Genomic DNA, 25,000 nt, shown 5'->3' on the forward strand with positions numbered 1-25,000 from the left:
TCTCTCTCTCTCTCTCTCTCTCTCTCCAATGACCTTAAGCTGCTGGCATTATGACCTTCCCATGGTGCATTGCTGCGCCCACTAGTCATGACAGGGGGGGAAGGAAGATTTTCGGAGGGGGGTTTACGGGGGGATGGGAGGGTTTGGGGTAAAATGGAAAGGGATAACAGGAGGGATGGCAGAGAGAGAAAGAAGAGAATGAGCCTTGTGGTGCAGAAAGAGAGAGAGGCAGAGAGGAAGGGGTGGAGATGCAAATAAAGAGGCAGGTTAACGGATAGTGAGGGATAAAGAGAAGGAAGTGGCTGTGGAGAGATGGAGAGAAAGGGAAGGTGAGATGGAGAGAGGGAAGAGAGTGGATGTGAGAGAGGGGGGAGTGAAGAGGAGCAAGAGGGATAAAGAGGAAGAGAGAAACGGGGAAGTGAACGAGAGAGAGTCATGATGTCACGCCACAGGCTTCCCCTGGATCACATCTCTCAGCTAATTCACGATGCAGTTTAACAAAAAGCATATGTGTGTGTGTGTGTGTGTGTGTGTGTGTGTGTGTGTGTGTGTGTGTGTGTGTGTGTGTGTGTGTGTGTGTGTGTGTGTGTGAGCATAATGCTGCTGCTGATGGCAAACTACGAGCAGCTGGATGATGACAAAGATTACTGTTCTCTAATCCCATGATGAGGAGTTTATGCAATATACTGTGTCCTCTACCCGACACAAATACACAAGACGCGCGTGCATACTCAAACAAACACAGCATAATCGTTTGGCAGCAGTCACAGATAGGCTACAGTCAGTGCACACCAGACCTGGGGGTCAAATATTATGTGCAGTTTTCAAAACGGCTTAACATTTCTCCAAATAACACAGTAAAACAAAATAAAAAAGCGCATGCTATTACGCTAATGAACTGTTTTTTGGGATGAGGGGTCCATCATGCCTTGGGTTTACAACGACGTGGCGTATGTGTTTCAGCTCGTTTAACTCGTAACGTTCACACGATAAATAATTAATCTGCGAATCAAAGCTGCAACAACAGTTTGTATATGCTGCAGTGGGGATGCATGTTCAGTCAGTTTCCGTTTAGGTATGGGATACTTGGGTAGATATCTGCACGGTTTGCAGTAACACGCCGTTATAACACATTAACGGGTTCAGTGAGGTCAGGGTTGTGGCAGAGTAGCAGTCGAAACGGCCGTAACACGTTGGGGTTACAGAGACCCACAGTAGCCTATTGTGTCTATATTGGGTTGCTGTTCGTTGACTTTAATTTGAACTGGAACCTTCTGCCGCCTTTTCATCAACCCAGCCCAATTCGTTCACCCTTATTTTATTATTTTTTTTACTCTGGGCGCTCATCACGGAAAAAAACCCCCAATAAGGTTTCATAACAAAGTTGTCAGCCAGTCAAACCAGTGGTCAGCTAGAGCAGTACTTATTAAATATTTTTACGACGGGAATGTTCAGGGGCAACAAGGCTACCTCTGTAGTCCCGCTGCCCTTTCGCATGTACGCAAAAGCAACTTATTAAACAGTGACACCAGTTCTTCCATAAGTGACGGTAACGTGGAAAAACCAATCCATTATTTAGAAATCTGACACATTCTGATTTAGGACAAGTGCAGACACCATTTGTGTTTATTATTATAACATTCTCACTATTATTGATAATGTAACTATTATCATTGTTTATTGTTATTTATCATCTATATCTCTTATTTATTTATTTATGTATTTATTATTTGTTTATCGTTATTCACGCAGCTCGGCCAAACTCCTCCTTCCAGCGACTCTGGGTGGAGGCTTGATGACGCGTACTTTTAGAGCCAATGGCAGTGGGAGGGGCGTGTGCTGGTCGTGTGGGCGTGATGACGTAGTACTTTTCGAGCTAATGACAGCGGTAGGGGGGCGTGTACCGGTCTCGCGCCGGGTGAGAGGGGTTTTGACAGTCGATGTGCTCGAGCCCTCTCAGTGGTCTCCTTCCGGGCAGACGGACACCATGGCGGCTGTCGCCTGCGGTCCGCACAGCGCTGCGCTAACCAACGCCGTCAGCGGCAAGAAGACGCATAATAACAGAGAGCACATGCGAAGAAACCGGGACAATTCACGCCGGAGACAAGCCGCCCTGCTGTTTCTCAGTAACATCTCCCTGGACGGACGCCCCGTCAAGAGCACTTCTGCCGAGAACGGAGGCAGCAGCCGACACAGAGACGCCGACCCCGAGGGAGCCGAGTTCGGCACGGGGGCTACCTTGTTCCCGGAGGGGAGTAACGGCAGTTACGGGACGTTTCCCTGCCTGCCCACGTCTGTGAGCTGCAGCAACGTTAATCCCTCTCAAGGACCGAGGATAGGCGTCCTCGGCGTCCCGCCTATCCTGGTCCTCCCATCCGATGCGGAGTTCAACGACGTCGCCAGCGCCGAGGTGCTGCTGGAGCGGCGGAGAGGGTCGTTCGCGTCGCAGGGTAACCTGCTCTCCCCGTCCCCATCCAACAACAGCCTGCTGCCGTCGCCGGTGGGACCACGGAAGTCCTCCACGCTGCTGTCCGTACAGAGTTGTAACTCCGTGTCCTCGGAGCCAAGGCAAAGGTGAGAGAGGCGCATTTTTTTCTTTTCGTTTCGTGTTTAGCGCAGATTACTTCATGTCGGTATTTCCATTTAGTCTCAGCGCTAAATGTTGCATCGCTTCCGCGTGAAACAACGTTGATGTCACTTGAAACGTGTCCCCCCGCTACGCCCGAGCTGGGTTTACAGAGCTCTTCGGACTTCATTGAACTGCAGATCGAATGGTCCGCCTGAAAAGCCGTTCAAAAGCCGAGGCTGTCATCGATTCCTCGATTGAGCTGGACGTTCCAAGCCTGGCATCAATGATGACTTTGTCCAGTGTCCAGGTGTCAGTCTGCAGCCGGTCTAGTCTTAATAAATCATGACAGGTTGTCGGCATTATTCGCGCACTGTCATGGATGAGTTGTCTGGCTGATGTCCAGACAACTATGTCGGCCAACATTTAGTCTGAAAAACGAAAAGAGCTCCAAAACGCTCAGCCTTTCAGACCCACAGAAGAAATGTGAGAAGAACCGTCGACCCCCTTCTGAGTCCTCAAGGCCTCTCTGAACTTATGCAACATCAGCTGGCGTAACAGACAAGTAGAAATGCTAGGATTTAGGAGAGTCAATTAAAGACAGCTAAAAGCAGCTGACCCGAGGTAGAGCTGTGGTTTGATGACCCAGTAGGTAGAGCATGTGCATGTCTGTGTCACCCTCCCCTGTAGGCCTTGTTTAGAGAAGGCTTTTTTGCTAGCCTAGCTTAGAGGGAGTGAATTGTGTTGCTGTGGGCTGCGTGGATATGATTCTGTCATGAGGGAAAGTTTGTGTGTTGGGAGTTTCTCCCTGTCCGTGTTAAACGCTTCCAACATCATAACATACTTTGCTTGCTAAACTGTGCGAATGTGTGTTTGTGCGAGGCATTTTGTGGGTGCTGACTGATGAGTCCGTCACCAGCTGGGCACTGCTACTGGTCCAGAGAAGCTGCTATTTTACCTGGCCTGGGGTGATAAACAACAGCCCACACACTTACAATAACAGGATGTGACAACACCACCAGCCTAATACTGGTGGACCATTGACTGTCAGTGTGAAACACCAGTCATTTAAAGGATGAAAGGTGCTGGCAGGTTTTGTGATGTGGTCGGTGGACATTTAAACAGTTCCCTACCCTCTGTTTGGATCCAGATTTCTTAGTTTAAAGACAGCCCTCTCCTCACTTCCATGCTTTATGTTTTGTTGAAGTTGGCTGTCGAAGGCTTTGAAAATTAGTCATGTTCTGTTTATCCTTTCTGCTTCGCAAGCTCAGCTTGTGAAGTCTTGCCAGCCAGCCACTTCATTTGGCTGTGGAGTAAAAAAAACATACGTATTTACATTTTAGGTTGACGGCTCAGCGGGTTTTTAGCATTTGGCGCACTGAGCGCTTGAAGTTTGAAATATTGCTTTTCAACCAACGAGCGCCGCTCCTCAAATGGGTTTTACAGTTTACAACCAATTTCGATCGAATAAACTGGCTTTTAAGTCAGGGGCAAAGAACAGTATTACCACAGTTGTACAGGGACAACAGGACCTAACAGACTAACATTGTGCCACCCATAATGGTGTTGTATAGATATTATTTTCCTAAACAAATTCAGGTGTCACACGAAGTGGGCCTACAAGGATATGTTCCAAAGGTTTTACGGTCTTAACTATTTTTCTTAAACATATTACACGTCTTTCATCATGGAAGAAAGGCAGAACTGAAAAAAAAAGAAATCTCTTTCTCTAAAGCCCATTTCACAGGTCACCGTGTGATGGACAACAGAATGTGGTAGTAATTTCATTTTTAGCTGCTCCCACCGTCTCATACCAGACACGTGGACTCGGTCTCCCTCTGATGTGCCGAACCTTTCTTCTTCTCTAGCTGGTGATAATGATGGGCCTGACCTTCATGTTGTGTGCAGACATTTCTGCTCTCTTGACGATTTTTTTTTTAATATATTCGCTGTTATGTCTTCCATGTTGATTTTCTGCTTGGAGAAGAAAAGCAAAAGAGAGGCTGAATAGATTGTTTTGGTTACCATAGCCCGGCTGTATTTAAAATATGAAGGGGGAAAATAATTCCACTAAGCTGGCTATTAAACATTAATGTGTTTGGCTAAATGCTACAACAGCCTCAAAGACTGAGTGCAGAGGCAGAGAAGCCGACTTCTCTCTCTCTCTCTCTCTCTCTCTCTCTCTCTCTCTCTCTCTCTCTCTCATACCCTCAAAGTAACATGTGACGTACACTAACTGAGACATGCATCTTATGTACTCGTCCACACACAGTGCACTGCATACACTGCTATGTGTGCTGTGACATACACGGCAATGGGGTAGTCAGGCAGTGTAGATGATTTAAGTGAAGAATTGGACAGTTTTGGGAAGATGTCTATTGGTCCAGTGTTCCCGCTGTGTCGTGTCGGTCAGTAATCTGATTAGTTTTGCCTTTCTTTTTAAAGTATGTGTCGAAGTGACATGTCTTTATCAAAAAGGGTGACAGTTGTTTGTCCTTGAGCAGCGTCTCTTTCCTATAGACATTACAAATATAAGCAATGTCTCTAAAGTGATGACAGCTCATCATTTTGAATAGGGAACCATGTCAGGCTAAAGACCTAACGCTTTGGAAGCGATAGGTAATCGCTGTCATCATAACATAACAAAATAATTATAAAAATGATAATTTATTATTGTAAATATTGGTGTCATTATATACCGGTATTGACAATAACCATGATATTTAAAAAATAAATAAATAATGGATTACATTTACATAGCACTTTATCTAGAGACCCAAAGTGCTTCACAGCGAAGGGGGGAAACTCACTTCAACCACAACCAATGTGTCGGACCCACCTGGGTGATACGTGGCAGCCATTTTGCACCAGAATGCTCACCACACATCAGCTTGAGGGGGAGAGGGAGGAATCATTGAGCCAATTACATGGGGGGGGTGATTAGGTGGCCAGATGGTGAGAGCCAGGTTGGGAATTTTGCCAGGACACCAGGGGACCCCCTACTCTGCGACAAGTGCCATGGGATCTTTAATGACCACAGTGAGTCAGGACCTTGGTTTAACATCTCATCCAAAGGACGGTATCTCCTACAGCACAGTGTCCCCGTCACTGCGCTGGGGCATTGGGATTTTTGTTTTTTTGTTTTTATTAGGACCAGAAGGATGACTGCCCCCTGCTGGCCCACCAACACCACTCACAGCAGCAACTCATTTTCCCAGGAGGGCTCCCATCCAAGTACTAGCCAAGCCCATACCCACCTAGATTCTGTCATTTGGCAGAGCCAGGATACAAATAAAATATTGATATCATGTTAATAATTCACATATGATAATATCGTGTAAATAATCCAGTGCCTCTTAAATCGTTTCTGTTTCTTTCCGTTATCACGTCCCCCCCCCCCCCGATGCTGTGACGCAGTAACTAGCTAGTGTGCCAGTCGCCCAAATTATGTTGTTATAAATGATAAGAAATCTGTTTCCGGCTGTCATTCTGTTTTCACTCACCTCCACACACCAAGCAGTCCAGGCAACCAGTGATTATGGCTCTGATATACCCACTTTCGGAAAGACCGCCCCCATACGTTCCTTTATGATGAGTCGCACAAATCAGTATGGCAACTGACGCCAGCAAGTAAAGAGCAGGGAGAAGTTAGACCTCCACTTCGTCAGCCTACTCAGGCCTTTGCGCTGTGTTAAGTCCACATTTGGTATGTATCCGCATTATCTCCTCCCATCATCTCAAGGAATCCATCGAGGATCTGACAGCCTAACATCCTTGGAGACTCGACAACAGCTTAATAATCACTCACCTTAACTGTGAGTCAGCAAAAGCTGGATGAACAGTTGCTTCTTTTTTTTTTGTGGCCTTTTTTCCTCTTGACTAAAGCTTTTGGGGGGGGGGGGGTTGTGGACTTTTGTGTTGCGTTAACTGAACTGAACTGCAGTTGGGAATACTTGTTTGTTGGATGACCGGGAAATCCCGGAGTGTAGTATGTTTACTTTATAAACTGAACTGAAGTCAAGTCAAAAAGTATTAGTCCCCAGTAGCACAACGTAGTATGTCTCAAAGGGGTGTACATATAATAAAACAATGACCAACATTAGTAAAATTTATACAAATGTATAATAGTGAGATAATCTACATATAAAACATTATAAACAAAACAACACAATACAAAAATGCAAAAACAATACAAAAAATGTGCAACATGCAGTACATATACTACAATGTGCACATAAAATGGAATATGAGCTGGATAACCGTAGTTTAGTAATTAGGGCAGACTAAGTCAGGTTGTAGGCTGATGCAAATAGAAGCGTTTTGAGTTTACTTTTGAATGAGTCAACTGAACTAGCCTCTCGAATTGGAATAGGAAGACGATTCCAAAGAGGGGCTTGCGGTGCTAAGAGTACTTCTGTCGCCATCTTACAAAGCTGTGATTGCAACTATTCCCCAATCCTCTGTGAATAGTACACATGGTCATTGTAAGTCCAGTTAATAGTCACGGCAGTTTTCACATGATATCGGTCGTTGGTTGTTATTCAACTGTATCGTTTATAAGGGTGGGGATACCTGCAGTCAGTTTAGACTGACGAAGTCACTTAGATGAATCAAGTCAAACTTTATCTATATCGCACAATTCATACACAGGGCAACACAGTGTGCTGATGAAATGTTTCTCTCCCAATAAATCTTGTGTCCAGATGAACTGATTCAGTTTTCTGTGATGGCATTATTATTATGTTTTTTTCCCCCAGTAGATATCACAATAATATTGTTATCGTGAATTCTTTTCACCACAATAACGGTGTAGTGAAAATCTAATATCGTGATGGCCCTAATTGTAAATAGTAAAGACAATTGTGGTAGTAGTATCTGGAGAAGCCAAACATCGAGCTAGCCCTCGGTCAGTACTTATAACCAGCCTAAGTTGTGACACAGCAGAAACAACGTAGACCGACAGCTGTGATGTTTGATCCCTAAATAAGATCTCCATCATAGGATGCACAGATATGAGAATGACATATACTCCTTCAAAATGACTGAAGGTGGCACATCAACACAAACTATGACACCTTCTAATAAGATCACAGGTAACTTACAAAGTGAAAGTAATCTTATACCCCTATACAAATTTGGAAATATTGACTGATGATCTTAAACAGTAACTTATACAGCTCTCTCTTCATCTGTATCTATGCTGTGATTATGATATGGTCAAACGACACCCATACATCAAATGTTTTCATATGACAAAAGCACTCCTCCTAAATTGGGACTATATTTGTTTGTGCATTTTGAATGACCCCTGTCTAAAGGGCAGCGTTAATACGAGTATTTAATTTCCACTGTTTCTTCTGAAGTATTTGTACCATTAATTAACCTATACAGAGGAACCACTGATGGCTCATTGGTTTCAGAGGGAAGATAATCTGAATGATGCATTTGGGTAGTCATCACACCAGGGAAATGTTTACCTGGCTACATCCTGTTAGCAAAGATAGCCCAGTCAATGAGGCTGTGCTGGCTGCCAGCCTGCACTGGCTGGATCACATCTCAGAAGTGTTCAGGTGGAACCCTGGTGTTTGGAAAGGACTCGCCACTGGAGTTGTCATTGTGATAGGCAGCGGTGAGCTGGAGGGTTTAGGAAAAAAACAAGTCCTCTAATAAACTTTCTATACTTATTTATGCGAAAAACAAATTACAAGGGGGCGGCGCGGTGGTGCCATGGTTAGCGCAGTCGCCTCACAGCAAGAAGGCCCTGGGTTCGAGCCCCGGGCTTGTCCAACCTTTGGGGTTGTCCCAGGGAGTCCTCTGTGTGGAGTTTGCATGTTCTCCCCGTGTCTGCGTGGGTTTCCTCCGGGTGCCCCGGTTTCCTCCCACAGTCCAAAGACATGTAGGTCAGCTGAATTGGCTGTACTAAATTGTCCCTAGGTGTGTGTATGTGTGTGTGTGTGTGTGTATGTATGTGTCTGTGTGTGTGTGTATGTCAGCCCTGTGTGATGACCTGGCTGCCTGTCCAGGGTGTCTCCCCGCCTGCTGCCCAATGACTGCTGGTATAGGCTCCAGCATCCCCGCGACCCTGAGAGCAGGATAAGCAGTTTGGATAATGGATGGATGGATGGATGGACAAATTACAAAGAGCTGTATAAAAACACGAGTTTAAAAGCAGACAAAAACACAAATAAACCTGATTTAGAATATATGTTTTAAAGGATGTTACAACAATGTTCCAAAACATTCAAAAGTTGCATGAATTCAGATAGATTACAATGGATTGGAATAAGTCCATACTAACCACCAGTCACCTGTCTGTTGTGCTGGGACACTCTGTCAGACTCTTTAGGCTGGTAAGCAGCAGGAAGTAGCCTTAATATTCAAATTTTGTTTCCTCTTTAAAACCGATCGACGATTAACATAGCGGAAGTGCTTGGTGAGTTTTTAGAGGTGCTCCCCTCTTTGGCTCAGTGAGTGTGCATACCTGAGAATAGACGGGATTGAGACAGAAAGCTGCGTGTGTGTGTGTGAAAATATGCATGTGTGTATGTCAGCATGTGTATATGACAAAGGGATCTTTGTGCATCACAGTAGTCCACATTTAGAGTGTATGTGTGGCACTGCAGAGAGAGATTGTGTGTGTGTGTGTGTGTGTGTGTGGTTATGTCTGAAGTTCAGGTTACTACATCCCTCAGCGGGTCGGAGTGGAGTGAAAGTAGACCCTCCCTTCTCTCACACTCTCAGAAACGACAGCAGGGGAAACCAGAGGCTTGTCGTGTTTTCTCTTTCTTTCATTCTTTCTTTTTTTCCACTCTTGTCTGTCTTCCACATGGCTCTTCGGTACTGAATGAGTGAGTTTTTATTAAAAACAAGATGTGTTGTTCATAAACCCTGTGTTGTTTTCCCGGTCTGTGGCCTCGAGCACAGACCTAGTTTAAACAGCGTCACATTCTGCAGGAGCGCTCATTAGCTCATGATGAGATAGACACACCCTCATTGCTAAGTTACACGCACACACACACAAACACACACCCTCAGTACAAACACTACCAACGCAAGAGCTTCCGTGCAGATGTGAACAGCCCTGAAATTTGTGGATGTTGGTATTGAGCATTTTCAGGAAAAAAAAGGAAACTGGAGCATTTTAACAGTTCAGAAGGTTTGCAAGAATATGATCACAACCTTTACTTTTTCTCTCCACACACAAAGCTAACACATGTTGTGTTACGTCAGCCCAGTTTTACGATTGTAATATTACTCATTTTGAAGAGATATTGAAGCTGGGTAGTGATTTGGACCGGTTGACAGTAACCACAATGTATTCACTACCATATTGTTAAGAAATCAAACTTGTGTACAAGTCTGGATTTTGACATAAACAATATATAGACTTCCTGACACACAAATATACACACACACACACACACACACACACACACACACACACACACACACACACACACACACACACACACACTGATCAATAGAATATTGACACAGAAAGCTATACTGCCACATACACTAACACATTAGTGCCACATACAAATTCACCCTCTCTCTGTCTGTCTGTCTGTCTGTGTCTCTGCCTGTCTGTCTGTCTGTCTGTCTCGCTCTGTCTGTCTGTCTGTCTGTCTCTCTCTCCTCTGTCAGGCACAGTCACAGTCACACAGCTGAGGCTTGTGAGAATAGACAAGTCCAGAGATAGAATCTTGATGACATCATTTTTAGGTCTTCAGTGTGTGTGTGTCTGTGATTGAGACATGCATTATTTTCTCAAGGGAAATTAGTTAAAGTTCCTGTCCCTGCCCCAATACACACAGACCTCATTTCCATATGTCATTTCGCTTTCCTTTTGCCATATTTGGTCCTCTTGCTTCCCTTGTTAGACACGAAAATGTGACCTTTCACATGGTGTGTGTCTCACTGTAATAGCTATGACCTTGGTTGTGTGTGTGTGTGTGTGTGTGAGAGAGTGAGTGAGTGATATGTTGGTGTAGTCATGTTGATAAGCCTCTTTGTCCTCCATAAAGAGAGTATATGACCTACACACACCAACATGCACGCATGGACACATACACAAACACACACACACGCACTACCCAACTATATTTGAAGAGGTGTTCAGTTCATCACAGTTATGCCAGCAGCATACTGTAGTGCTCATGTGGCCAAGGGTGTAAACCTGTAACACAACATATAAGCGCTGTCCCAGAGGAAATGAAGACTCAAAATAAAATATCATCTTTATCCTGCATACTTCTCAACATGACTGAGTTCTTCCACACTAAAGTGAGAGTGAGATAATGTTTTACTACTGCAGTCACACTTTATCTAGGTGGCACATTTGGTACATAAAGGTAAAATGTGTGTCGTATGAGAACAAATAAAACAGCCCAGTTTGCCCACATGCAACTCAGACCTCATGCAACTCAAACCTCTCCTTTTCATTTCAGTTGTTCCCTGTTTTCATATCCCTCCCTCGCTCTTTCCATCTGTTTTACCTCCCTTATCTCTCTGTGTTGTCATCTCTCTCTGTTCCCTCCCTGTCTCAATTTGTGACTCTCTCTTTCTCTCTCTCTGTCCCCCCCCCCCTCTCTGTCTGTCTTTCTCTCTCTCTGTCTGTGTCTCTCAGCATCCCTTGTGCTCTATAAACAGTGTGAATGCGGCTGGTAAAGGTGCATTCTGTAGTGTTTTGATGCGGGTGACCAGTTGGATGTGACAGATGGTGTGTCTCTTTGAGCTGCGACTCCTACCAGCCTGCTGTAATACACAGAGGTGGCCCACAGACCGGATATTATTCCTCTTCAATGACACATAACAGCACAGGGCTGGTAATTACTTTTGGCTGACAGACAGATAGAACCAAACTTTGTGTCCTTCTGCCACTCAGGTATTTGGCTGTGTTGGTGTCCAGAGAAAGCGAGAACTAATTTTAAGCCCGTCTCCACCTACTCACATTTTGAAAAAGGCAATAGAAAGGGGTGTGGTGGAAGAGGACAGTGTTGGTGGTGAAGGGGGGCTGAAGGTGGAGATGCTGCAGCAGAACACCATGCCCCAGCTTCTCACAAGTCTACCCAGAGATTTTAGCTGGCTAACATGGGCCAACTAAAAGAGGGAGATGATTTTAATGAGCATTTTCCCACATAAGTAAGAAAAAGCATTAGGGCTGTCCCTTGTTTTTTTCTCCTCAATTGTATCCGGCCAATTACCCCACTCTTCCTAGCCATCACAGTCGCTGCTCCACCCTCTCTGCCAATCGGGGGAGGGCTGCAGACTACCACATGCCTCCTCTGATACATGTATAGTCGCCAGCCGCTTCGTTTCACCTGACAGTGAGGAGTTTCACCAGGGGGACGTAGCACGTGGGAGGATCACACTATTCCCCCTCCCCCCTGATCAGATGCCCCGATCGACCAGAGGAGGCGCTAGTGCAGCGACCAGGACACATACCCACATCTGGCTTCCCCCCCACAGACACGGCCAGTTGTGTCTGTAGGGACGCCCGACCAAGCCGGAGGTAACACGGGGATTCGACCCGGCGATCCCCGTGTTGGTAGGCAACGGAATAGACCGCTGCGCTGCCCGAATGCACCGAGTACCTTTTTTCAAGCTTTGGCTACTCAGTACATTTTCCAAACGAATATCTGAATATTTGTTCTAAATTGATTAGATGATAAAAACAAATCAAGGCCCAAGACTGATGATTTGTAAGGAATTTGGTTGGTTTTTTTTCTTTCTCTCTCTCTCTCTGTAGATAGCCCTACGGATCAGCTGATTGTTGATAGGAAAGCTACATGTGGTCATCGTTGTTTTTGAGTGATCAGATTACAAATGAAGCGACATGCACACTTAGCCCTGAGGCACTATCGTATTTGAGTGGATAGCCGTACCATTGTTGCTGCAGTAGTCTCGTTTTCTTCATATCATTATTTTGCTGTTCTCTCTTTCATTGAAATAAAAACTGTTTTCAGAAGGAGTCATCTTGAGCTATGCTACAAGATCTTGTGTCTAAAAGCTCCTGATGCGGCTGTGCAGAGGAAAGAAAAATCCCAAAGCTTTCTGAATACTTCAATTATGTTCAAATACCGACCTGCCAGATGAGTATCTGAATATTGGGAAATTCGGAGCCAGCCCTAAAAAGCATTTTTCTTTCTGTTCCTCAAATCTACTGTGTGATGTCTTGTTTTGTTTTTTGTTTTTTTTTAATGAATTTGGTCATTAGGGTGATCAATTCTACTGTCCTAGGCCCATACCAACATGTTCTGATTCTGATTCTCAGATCAAAAATTGTAAAACAAAAAAAAAGTTTCCTGCCCCTTTTTCAAGCAGTGGCCTATGTGCTTATCCAGCGTGATAGGCAGTGTAAAAATGTGTCTGTGTGTGTGTGTGCGCGTGAGGGGATAATCGATGGTGGTAACCATTGGTTGGTACCAACAATTTATCAGCCTTTGGGTGCAGCTGAGGGTATTGTCTCAGTTTCGATGCTGTGTGATTATAGGTGCAGTGCTAATCCAGCAGCTGTGCACATAGGCTTGGAATGCCACATCCTGGTGTGCCGTGCCAATCGTTTTTGCTTCAAAAAAGACTGCTGCTATCGTTCCAGTACCGTTGTCATGGAAATGAGGATTCTTAAATGGATTGTGATGAGATTTCCCACAAGGAAGAAAAGTTGAAGTTTACTTGGAAGGAAGGAAAGATGGCACGGAATACCTGGCGGTCAAGTCAACTCCCATGTTACCCAGCATCTTGCCACACGTTTATCCAAGTGCCTTTAAGCAAGTAATGCCACCTCTACCTGCCTTGGATTTGTGCATAACCTGAGCATCTCATAATGAAAAAACAAAAAATGACACAGAGAACAAGAAAAGGAAGGATGGTTTGTTAGGAGACAGGCGGGAAGAATGGAGGAGCGTAAGAGAAGAAGTAAATCCAGTCGGGATGGTTAATCTCCTAATCTGAGTGATGTAATGGTCTGCAGCTCGGCTAAACCGTCATTTCACCTGTTTATCTTGTATTTTTAATATTGGATCTGTCTGACTCAGGGTCTGACTATCTCGCATGTGTGTGTGTGTGTGTGTGTGTGTGTGTGTGTGTGTTGTGGTTGGGGGGGGGGGGTCTGTGCCAGTCTGTTTTTTAGTCTGTAATATGGGTTCCCAGCTCTGTGTGTGGGGGGGGGGGAGCGAAACCAATAATAAGAATTTGAGATGAGCAAGTGTGTTGGTGTGTGTGTGTTTGTGTGCGTCTGTCTGTCTGTGTCTGTTTTGTGTTGTTCTAGTCAGCAGAACATGTTGTCTTTCATCGGTCCAGTGTCAGTCAATCAGTGCCAGGAGTCTGGACAGCATGTTTCTTACTAGTTACAACCCTGTAACCACTGTGTGTGTGTGTGTGTGTGTGTGTGTGTGTGTGTGTGTGTGTGTGTGTGTGTGTGTGTGTGTGTGTGTTTAGGATTAAGACAGGGACAGGACAGCCTGCATACTCAGTCATTCAGTGCCAAAAAATGTATGTTCTTGTGCGCATGCGTGTTTTGAGAGGTTTAGTATGGGGGAGTATTTAAGTAAAGCTCTGTGTGCTTGTGTATGTGCGCACATACAAGTGTGTACTAAGGATTTAGTGTGGGGGTATTTAAGTAAAGCTATGTGTGTGTTTGTGTGTGTGTATTTCCGTGTGTGTGACATCAGCTCTGGTTTAGTGTGGCGATTTCTGATTGCTCTGCTGAACCCTGACAGCCAGGATCATCAAATAGCAGGCCACAGCCCAGGTCGGACCCACCAACGGGTTTGCTTTGGCTCCACCCCGTCCTCCTCTTTAACATCCCCCTCTTAACATAGTGATACTCCGATAAATCCCTTTGATTATGATTGAATATATTGAATCAATAGAGAAGGTAACATTTAACTTTTTTTGTTAACCAAACATATTTCTGTCAAGGTTTGTTGAAATGTAATATCGGCATCTAGCGTGAGACAGTGAAATGGACTCTGACTGATAATTTCGAGAGACACGGGCAAAGAAAAAGAGGACGAGTGTGAGCTAGAGCTTTGACCTAAAGTAAATACACTGCTCAAAAAAATAAAGGGAACACATAAGCAATGCAACGTAGCTCCAAGTCAATCACACTTTTGAGATATCAACCTGTCCAGTTAGGAAGCAACACTGATTTGTGAATCAATTTCACCTGTTGGTAAATTGTCTAATTTCCACCAGGTGGAAATTAGACAATTTGCAAGACAACCCCTATAAAAGGAATGGATTTGCAGGTGGTGGCCACAGACCATTTGCCTGTCCTCATCTTTTCTGGCCGATCTTTGGTTAGTTTTTCATTTTGCTAGTGCCCTCACCACTAGAGGTGGCATGAGGCGGTATCTGCAACCTACAGAAGTTGCTCAGGTAGTGCAGCTCATCCAGGATGGCACATCAATGCGTGCTGTGGCAAGAAGATTTGATGTGTCTCCCAGCACAGTGTCCAGAGCATGGAGGAGGTACCAGGAGACAGGCCAGTACACCAGGAGACGTGGAGGGGCCGCAGGAGGACAACAACCCTGCAGCAGGACCGCTATCTGGTCCTTTGTGCAAGGAGGAACAGGAGGAGCACTGCCGGAGCCCTACAAAACGACCTTCAACAGGCCACTAATGTGCAGGTTTCTGCTCAAACAGTGAGAAACAGAATGCATGAGGATGGTATGAGGGCCCGACGTCCACAATTGGGGCCTATGCTCACAGCCCAACACCGTGCAGCCCGATTGACCTTTGCCAGAGAACGTCTTGGTTGGCAGATTCGCCATTGGCGCCCTGTGCTCTTCACAGATGAGAGCAGGTTCACACTGAACACATGTGACAGACGTGAGAGAGTCTGGAGACGCTGTGGAGAACGTTCTGCTGCCTGCAACATCCTCCAGCATGACCGGTTTGGCGGTGGGTCAGTGATGGTCTGGGGAGGCATATCCTTGGAGGGCCGCACAGATCTCTACGTGCTAGCCAGAGGTACCATGACTGCCATTAGGTACCGGGATGAGATCCTCAGACCCATTGTCAGACCATATGCTGGTGCAGTGGGCCCTGGGTTCCTGCTCATGCATGACAATGCTCGTCCTCATGTGGCCAGAGTGTGTCAGCAGTTCCTGTATGTCGAGGGCATTGATGCTATGGACTGGCCTGCACGTTCCCCAGACCTGAATCCAATTGAGCACCTCTGGGACATCATGTCTCGTACCATCCGCCAACGCGATGTCGCACCACAGACTGTCCAGGAGTTGACCGATGCCCTGACCCAGGTCTGGGAGGAGATCCCTCAGGAGACCATCCGTCGTCTCATCAGGAGCATGCCCAGACGTTGTAGGGAGTGCATACAGGCACGTGGAGGCCACACACACTACTGAGCCTCATTTTGAATCGTCTTGAAGAATTTCCACAGAAGTTGGATCAGCCTATGTTCTCATTTTCCACTTTGATTTTGAGTATGATTCTGAATCCAGACCTTAATGGGCTAATGATTTTGATTTCCATTGATCATTCTTAGGTTATTTTGCTCTAAACACATTCCTCTGTCTAATAAATAAAGATTTTCAGCTGAAATATTTCATTCATCGAGGTCTATATTGTGTTTTTAGGTGTTCCCTTTATTTTTTTGAGCAGTGTAGATAGAGATAAAGGCAAAGTGTATGAGAGTTGAAGCACTCCATTGGTGTTTGTGTTTGTATGGAGTCTATCTGAAAGTACAACCCAAATTTGAAATCTCCTCCGTTTGGATGGTTAAAAAAAAAACATAAAGTGATATCAAAATTATTGTAACTATTTTTTCATTTTTAAAAATAAGGTAAAGCATATTTTCGGGGGTGTATGCTGAAATGGCATCTAGACCATGTTGCTGAGTGGCTGTTCCCATGATGTCATTTGAGTGACAGCTGAAAACCAGTGTTGCTGGAAGACAATGTCAACTTCCCTGGTCATACAGCTACGAACGATGCTATGTGGCAATAGATGGCATAATTTTTACAATGTAACTCTTAATTATCTGGTGCTTAGCATAGTAAACTGTCTGTCAAATTATACCTGGAAGGGGCCCATCATGAGATTTGCTGTTAATGTTGTATGCCACAGACACTAATGGCAATCATAGCTTTTTGAACTTCAGCCAGTGATAGTTTTTATTGTGATATTAATCAGTAACACATTTTAAAACTTATTTGTGGAATACTGGCATTTTTAGGCATATCCCCTGGCTTCAACTCTAGCTGTGAACCGTTGCCACTGTTTCTTGCCCACGTTGATGACTGTGGCCAGCATGATCTAGCTAGTGCTAGCTACACATTGTGGCTAGTTACTCGCAAAAAACATGAATATTAAACAACACTAATGCTAAACAACACTATAAATCCTTACCATGGTCTTTGATCCATATCTTTAGATTCGTTAGGGTTTACAATAGGTACAAAAACACACATTCCAAATACTTGTGCACTGTTGAGGATTGTTGGTATGGCTTAAGGCTTCAAAATCAGCTGAGATTAGAGACCCCTTTGTTTCTGAGCCCTGTTGATAATATACAATGTAGTGAAGTGGAGGCAGCAAATCTGCACTGTAAACTCAGGAATGCCTTACTTCTTGTTGTGTAGGCTACTGAACCTGCTCTGTGAGACCCTGGGGAAAAAAAAGTCCAATATGGATAACCAAATCCACGCCTACCATTAGAAGCTGAGATAGGTGGTGCCCTCATGAGAACAAAAAAAATTTTGAAATACAAATTTCTTCCGTTTGGGTCATGGTTTTGTTTTTTTCTCTCTCTAAAGAGAACACATGACAGATACAGGGCAGAGATATGCAGTTTAATTTTGTTTGAACTTTAATATGAGAAGAGAACCAGCTACCCTTATTCTTAGGGAGGTTGTCCTCCCAGGTCCCTCACCTCTCATTAAGAGGATATGACATTGAGAAACTGGGTCATTGCAGGGAATAGGAAATGGAAAGCAGTGGCATAAATAGAAATGGCTGAAGATGAAACAATCAGTGTTCTATTATAGTCGGCGCAGTTCTTCATTTTGAAGTCAAAAAGTCAATAGTTAGAATGAAGTCTGTAAAAAAAAGTTGCATTTTTTTAATCCAGTCAAGTTTACACATGCAAGGAATTCTTCATGGTGAGATGTTCAAAATTGAAATGAGAACAGCAACACAAGAAGAAAAAAAACTTCTAATTTTATCAAAAAAGTATATGGGTTGTCAAGTTTATTTAAAAAGCCAAGTATCTAAATTTTTGCTATGTAAGGAATTTTGGGTAACAGTTATTCCTCGTCTCTGCTTGAATTGTTTGAATAAGGTAGCGGGTTCATGACTGGAAGGTTATTGGTACAAATCCCAGATCAACTGGAAGAGTCTGGGTGGGGAATATGAATGACACACTGTCCTCACTCACTAGCTGAAGTTAAGGTCTCCTTGAACACTGAACGCCCAGTTGCTCAAACAGAAATGTGGTTTGGGCAGCTCCCAGGGATCAACCAGAGAGAAATATGGGTGTACTGGGCAGCATGCAGGTGTGAATGTATGGAACTGTGTGAATGTGAAAAAAGTAAGGTTTACTAGAAAAGCTAACTGCCCTAGTATAAGTTATGCTTGAAAATGGACCCCACTAAAAATGGACCCGCTGTGGAGAATAAAAACCTTTTGTGACGGTGGGAAATGTGTTTTACTGACATAGTACAACCTGAATGTCATTAATAAGTTCAGAATACAGCAAATTCAGTTTGTTTAACGATCTTAACATTTGTATCAAGGTTATAGTGGTAAACTGATACTAAAATGGAAACAAAAATTCAACAAATGAATTTGTAAACTGAAATTAAAATAAAAACTGAATTTGCTGAAGAAACTGAAACTAAGACAATGCACAGTTGCAAAACTAAGTAAAATAAAAATCTAAATGACGCTATCATGAGTACTTTTTGTTTAGTTCAGTTCACAAGAATGTCGAGTTTGCCTACTAAAGGCTGTGATTAGGGAACTACACATTCCAGAGGAAACATCCCTTCAACATGCACTGCACAGTGCCCCCTATTGCTTACAGCACTCTCGCAGTCACAGATGTGAAAACATTGAAGCATTTCGGCTGCAAGCGTTCCGGCAAAGTGTGGGATTTTTTTGAGTATATAGCAGTGTCCAACAAATCTAAGTATTGTAGTTGAAGAATCTCAAGTTTGTGGCCTGCTAATAAAAGGGAAAAACCAGCAAACCTCAAGGTCCACCTTTCCTCAAAATATAGGAACATTTACCAAGAAATATTGGACTGCGAGAAGGCCAGCAACGTCAGACCATGCGGCTCTGAAACACACCCAACACAGGCTGGACAGCAAATTTTAGTGAATTCAAACGAGTTGAAACCTGGTCCACTGGCAGGGCTCTCCACTGGGCTACGTGAGTCGCCGGCATTTTGCAATTTCAAAAACATGTTAGAACCCAAATTCTTAAACACGCTGGCCTGCCGGGGTGATTGGGGTATCTCGTCAAAGAATAGAGAAATGACTGGCTGAATCCTTCCTGAGTCATGCCCCCTGCCAAAGCTCCGAATAGTCACTGTTGATTACTACCGAAGCTCCGGAGCCCAAAATAAAAAGGTATTCGGGACAGCCTGATTGGTTTCCTCTGATTAGCTCAAGGCTGCATGTTAACCTAGCTATAGGCTAACGTTAATGTGGCATGTAGGAGGTTTGCAGTAGCTGCTAACTGCACTGCAGCCAGATGTTACAACGCTTCAAGTCGATAATTACACGGCCATCATGGCGTCATTTTCATACAATATATTAGAAGAAAAAAGTTATAGCAATAAAGATACTAGGCTGTCTTTTGCCCTCATGCAAATCAGAAAAAGCTCCTTACCTGTTCTGTTTAACATACATAGATCAACTGCAAACATTACAAAGAATTAGCCGTTTTATTCGCCAAATATATATATAGAAATAAGAACTAAAAGTAAATAACTAAATCGAAATAGAAACTAGAATTCATCACAAAACTAAAACTAAACTGAAACTTAAAAAAACACTCTGAAAACTAACTGAAACTAAACAAAAATGAAAAATCTGACGCTATAGTAACCTTGCTCTGTGTAAAGATACTTTAGGGGTGGGCGGGGAAAGCGGAAATGTCAACGAACTGAAAGTGGCTCTGGTTTACGTGTAAAGCTGAAGTCCTGATAATGTGTTCTTCCCTGTTAGAGGTATGACAGTCTGTTAAGCGGCATACTCACCTCAACTGCTGAGAGAGAAGGAGAAAGAATTGGGGCAAAAGGAAATGAAAGAGGAGGAACAGGGGAAGCAGAGGGATGAAGCCAGAAATATTACAGGTAAAAACAAAGAAACAAACAGAGACTGATAGAGATTGAGACATTAAACTTTAAATAGTGAATGACAGGTGAAAGACTGACTAAAAGAGTGACAGTGTAAAGAGGGAGAGAGAGAATGAGAGACAGATGTGCCGTCAGGATAGGCAGGGTAGGCACTACCTGTCCGAGTCTATTAGCAAAAATGAAATTACTCAGTTAATGTTAGGATTATTTTTCAATTTCAGATACCTTACTAAGGCGGCACAGTGGTTAGCACGGTCACCTCACATCAAGAAGGTCCTGGGTTCTAGCCCCGGGGTAGTCCACCCTTGGGGGTCGTCCCGGATTGCCCTCTGTGTGGAGTTTGCATGTTCTCCCCGTGTCTGTGTGGGTTTCCTCCGGGTGCTTGGGTTTCCTCCCACAGTCCAAAGACATGTAGGTCAGGTGAATCGGCCGTACTAATTTGTCCCTATGAATGAATATATGTGTGTGTGTGTGTGTGTGTGTGTGTGTGTGTGTGTGTGTGTGTGTGTGTGTGTGTGTGCCGGCCCTGTGTGATGGCCTGGCGGCCTGTCCAGGGTGTCTCCCCGCCTGCTGCCCAACGACTGCTGGGATAGGCTCCAGCATTCCCGCGACCCTGAGAGCAGGATAAGCGGTTCGGATAATGGACGGATACCTGACTAAGGCTGTGAATGTTGCAGCCTTTGGTGCTTTTCATACCCAAATAAAAATGACAAAACACTGCTTCTTCTGACCAGGCAGAGGCTGCACAAGTCATTCAGCGTTGCGTTGTATGCTAGCCTCCTCCGTGGGAGGCACAGAGCAGGCACAGCCTTGCTCTGCCTTTGCATGTCATTATCGTAAGGATGTATGTTCGCGCATGCGCAGTCAGTTCCCACGTAGGTTAATGTTGACGTAAAAAGGCAGCTCGCTGCGCTGCCTTTAAACGTCACTGTGCTGTGCCAGTGCTACATTTCTGGGTTCAAGGTGCTTTCGTGAGTTGACATGCACATTCCCGCTCCCGCTCCTCCGTACTTCCAGCAAGTTCAAGCGGGCTCACATGACATCACTATCGCAGCTAAAACTATTTTCATGAATTTAGTTCGAAGAAAAGCGTCAACTTTTAAGTGACGCGAGACCAACACCTGACCTACAGGATCCCGATCTTGTGTTGCAAGTGGAAACCACGTATTCAGAATGTGCAGACAATTTTGCATAAACCTATTTGTTGTGAAGTTTTTGCTCTCTCTCTCTCTCTTTGTCTCTCTTACACAAACAATGCACTGCAGTGTTATGAGATTTTTTTTTATACATGGTGATGCTGGTGGCATGGCTCGGGTCCTGGGCTGTTCATATATTTTATAATTCTGTTACCCTCTTTCAATGTTGTATTATGTAAATTGTCTAAACACAACATCCATTGCACGTTGTCCGTCTCGGGAGAGAGATCCCTCCTCTGTTGCTCTCCCTGAGGTTTCTTCCTATTTTTTTCTCCCTGTTAAAGTTTTTCTTTTAGGGAGTTGTTCCTTATCCAATGTGAGGGTCTAAGGACAGGATGTTGTGTTTCTCTAGAGCCCCTTGAGGCAAGTTTGTAATTTGTGATATTGGGCTATACAAATAAAATGGACTTGACTTGACTTATGGGATGCACGTTACTGGATAGAGATAAAGAGAGAGTGACAAAACAACAACTAAATGAGAAATTCCAGATATAAAAGCAGAAAGATGGATTTTAAGGGAGCGAGAGAGCAAACATTGTGAGATAAGGCAGATAGATAGGTAATGATAAGGGAGGTAGAAAGAAGTCTCCCGAAAGAGAGAGAGAGGCAAATGACAGCAGCAGAGCAATACATGATAAATTTAACCACAAATAGTATTTAATATTCTAAAAATAGAGCATTATGACAGCGGTGTCATAATGTTTTTAAGCCTGTGACCCAAACTTGTTTTTCTCAGAAAAATATCTTTATGCTTGTCATATGGGATGAACAGGATGAACAGGCATGCAGCTCCTTCTGGGGCCCCAGAACATGCAGCTCCTTCTGGGGCCCCAGAACATGCAGCTCCTTCTGGGGCCCCAGAACATGCAGCTCCTTCTGGGGCTCCAGAACATTCAGCTCCTTCTGGGGCTCCAGAACATTCAGCTCCTTCTGGGGCCCCAGAACATGCAGCTCCTTCTGGGGCTCCCAAACATGCAGCTCCTTCCGTGGCTCCAGAACATGCAGCTCCTTCTGGGGCCCCAGAACATTCAGCTCCTTCTGGGGTCCCAGAACACAGATTAAAAGGTTAGGTCAGCGCTTCCCTGTGGATTATTCTGTTGACAGCGGTGTTTTGGCGTGGTCTTAAGTTGCAGTGTGAAAAGAGTTTGTTCCAGATTCTTCCTTGTGTTTTCGAGGGAAATCAGCTAAATTGATATTTCGATAACCCAGTCTGTTGTTTGTACGTTAGAATCGAAAAAGTTAAACATCCAGCAACATAGGTTTATGTAACTGTTGTGAAAATTCAACTAGAGAGGAGCGTCCTAGAAAAGTGGAAAAACAAACAAATCAACTGAAGTAATGTCCACGTGATGTGCAGTTGGGGACAGTCAGCTTAATGTTTTGGGATAGTGCTGACATTTGGTCGGTTGGCCTTTCAGTAAAATGAGACGGGTAGAAAGAAACAGGCTTATTCATTGAAAAATGTCAGTTTAAAACGATAGAAATTCAATGTCAGTCTAAAAGAAACCCAGCTCCACTTCACTGGTTTATTTTGGGCATGTTGCCTTAAGTTTAAAGGGAAAATAAACAGAGTATGACCTAAGTGTCTGCAGTCTGAATGTGATGTAGTAGATCATTCCTGGTTTGTTTTGGATAGTTGTCCTTTAATAAGGTGGTAAACGGAAATCGCAGAATAATGTCTGTTAAATCGCACAGAGCAACAGACAGCACAACACTGCAGCGTAGGGTGTTAATGAGGTTAATTCAAAAGACAAAGACTCAGATCAGCATAAATTCTAAATCACAAGCAAAAGTTAAGCATAAGGTGGGCGTCCAGGTGGCGTGGTGGTCTATTCCATTGCCTATCAACACAGGGATCGCCAGTTCGAATCCCCGTGTTACCTCTGGCTTGGTCAAGCTTCCCTACAGACACAGTTGGCCATGTTTGCAGGTGGGAAGCCGGATGTGGGTATGTGTCCTGGTCGCTGCACTAGTGCCTCCTCTGATCGGTGGGGGCGCCTGTTCGGGGGGGTGGCGTGATCCTCCCATGCACAACGTCCCCCTGGGGACACCCCCCACTGTCAAGTGAAAAGAAGCAGCTGGCGACTCCACATGTATCGGAGGAGGCATGTGGTGGTCTGCAGCCCTCCCCGGATTGACAGAGGGGCTGGAGCAATAACTGGGATGGCTCGGAAGAGTGGGGTAATTGGCCAAGTACAATTGGGGAGGAAAAAAAAGGGGGGGGGTTATAAATGTGGATTTAACTGAACCATTAGATATTAGATGATTTGATACATGGGCCTTTTGCAGGGAAAAGACAGAGCTTCTCGCTTGTGAGTGAGGCTATACAGTACAAACTGAGTCATGCCTTATATCTATGAACAATACAGAACGTTTGTCTACCGCTGACTCAAGGACTAGTTTGGTGTTCCTTTAACGTTAGAGATGGAGAACCTAATTTGTGATGTCTCAGCTGTAAACACAATACACTGACTAAAGTCCAGTAAAGTGAATGATTCTATACATGTCAAAAATGTTAAAGGACTTACCCAGTGGTTGGTTGTGTTTCTTCGTTCGAAGACGGAAATATGGCAGTCCATCCCCTCCTTTGCACATTGAGAGAAGGCACATAGAAATGTGAATGATGGTGTCGGGCATCGGCACTCTTGACATGGGATATGGAGGACATCACCCAAGCCTAGTTCTAGCTGCAGGATTTAATGAGCATAAACACAACGTGCAAGTTGGACCTTAATCATGGTAACTAGAATCAGAAAGAGAATTCCATAAACCGAGTTATAGTCAGAATTTTAATTTGTAAAATCCAAACAATACCTTACTTAGTTGCTTTACGCCCTGATGGTTTTTTTTACTATGTATATGGTTATAGCCTAACTTTATCCAGTGTTTATCTGAGTCAGTGTTGTTTTGTTATGAATTTTGTGGGGTACTGTTTGCCCATGTGTACCAGGGAGTTTCTGTTCTCTGTTCTGTACCTGTGGAATTTGCTGTGTTTTTGAAGTATTCTGGGTATTTCTTACTGCTCTGTCTGTGTAACACACACTGGCTGTGGGAAAAGCATTCCCTCCCTCCATGAGGACGCTTGTCTGTCTCTGTCTGTGTCCTGTCTGTTCCTATTCTTATTAGGATCACCATCATCATCCACGGTCTGGGAGCCAAAAGGGACTCTTAATTTTCCATTCCCACATGATGGAAACAATCCAGAACATTTCCGAGGGCACTGCAAGGCTAGTTCCCATGGATAATGGGTTAAATTTCTACTGGTAGTTAGGGTTTTTATGGTAAGGAGGCATAGGGGCACAGAGATCCACAACTCAGATAGCCTTAAGGCTTGAGCCTTGACTTCAGTTTTGGAGATATTTGCATTAATTGCATTTAACTGACTCTATTATCCAGACGACGAACCAGACTTTTGTCTTACAAACTGAAAAAAAAGTATCTTAATTAACTTGTTAGTATAAACGGACCGAGCGTCATCATCACCCTTATCGTCATTGCCATCAGACAGGGAAGTGGCAGGGACGGGATCTTTCCATTCCCACACTGCAGAAACATTCCGTAGACTTCCAAATGCTGAGGAGAGCTCGGTTCCCATGGAAATGGGAGGTTAGGAAGATTCCGTAGTGTGACCGCGGATCGCAGTGGAATGCAGAGTGGCACGTCTTCAGACGCCGTTGTCCCAAATTCTCTGTCGGAAACAGACACAAAATGCACGCTCAGTATTAATAGATCTTTTGGTTTATATGAAGGGCAGTTTATATGACAGCTTTGTTCCTGCAGCCTTCGATTTGATATGAGTGCAGTGTGCAACACAGTGCAGTGTTTCAAAAAGGGATGGGATGGGTTCTCAACCATATCGTTCTTTTCCTCACCTGGACGCCCAGGGCAGCAGCTGTAAGTTAAGCCATC

General features: G+C 44.3%; 1 protein-coding gene across 1 annotated transcript in view; it reads left to right on the forward strand.

The window, feature by feature from the left end:
- The first annotated feature begins 1,983 nt into the window (after nt 1-1,983).
- The window catches only part of cables2b (Cdk5 and Abl enzyme substrate 2b), a 57,303-nt gene continuing 34,286 nt past the window's right edge, over nt 1,984-25,000 (forward strand). Inside the window, exon 1 of the mRNA XM_056274145.1 lies at nt 1,984-2,574. Within this exon, the coding sequence (XP_056130120.1) occupies nt 1,988-2,574 (587 nt within the window). The 5' untranslated portion in view covers nt 1,984-1,987. The remainder of the gene's footprint in view (nt 2,575-25,000) is intronic.

The sequence above is a fragment of the Lampris incognitus genome, chromosome 2 (genome assembly GCF_029633865.1).
Source record: "Lampris incognitus isolate fLamInc1 chromosome 2, fLamInc1.hap2, whole genome shotgun sequence".
In the NCBI taxonomy this organism is placed as follows: domain Eukaryota; kingdom Metazoa; phylum Chordata; class Actinopteri; order Lampriformes; family Lampridae; genus Lampris; species Lampris incognitus.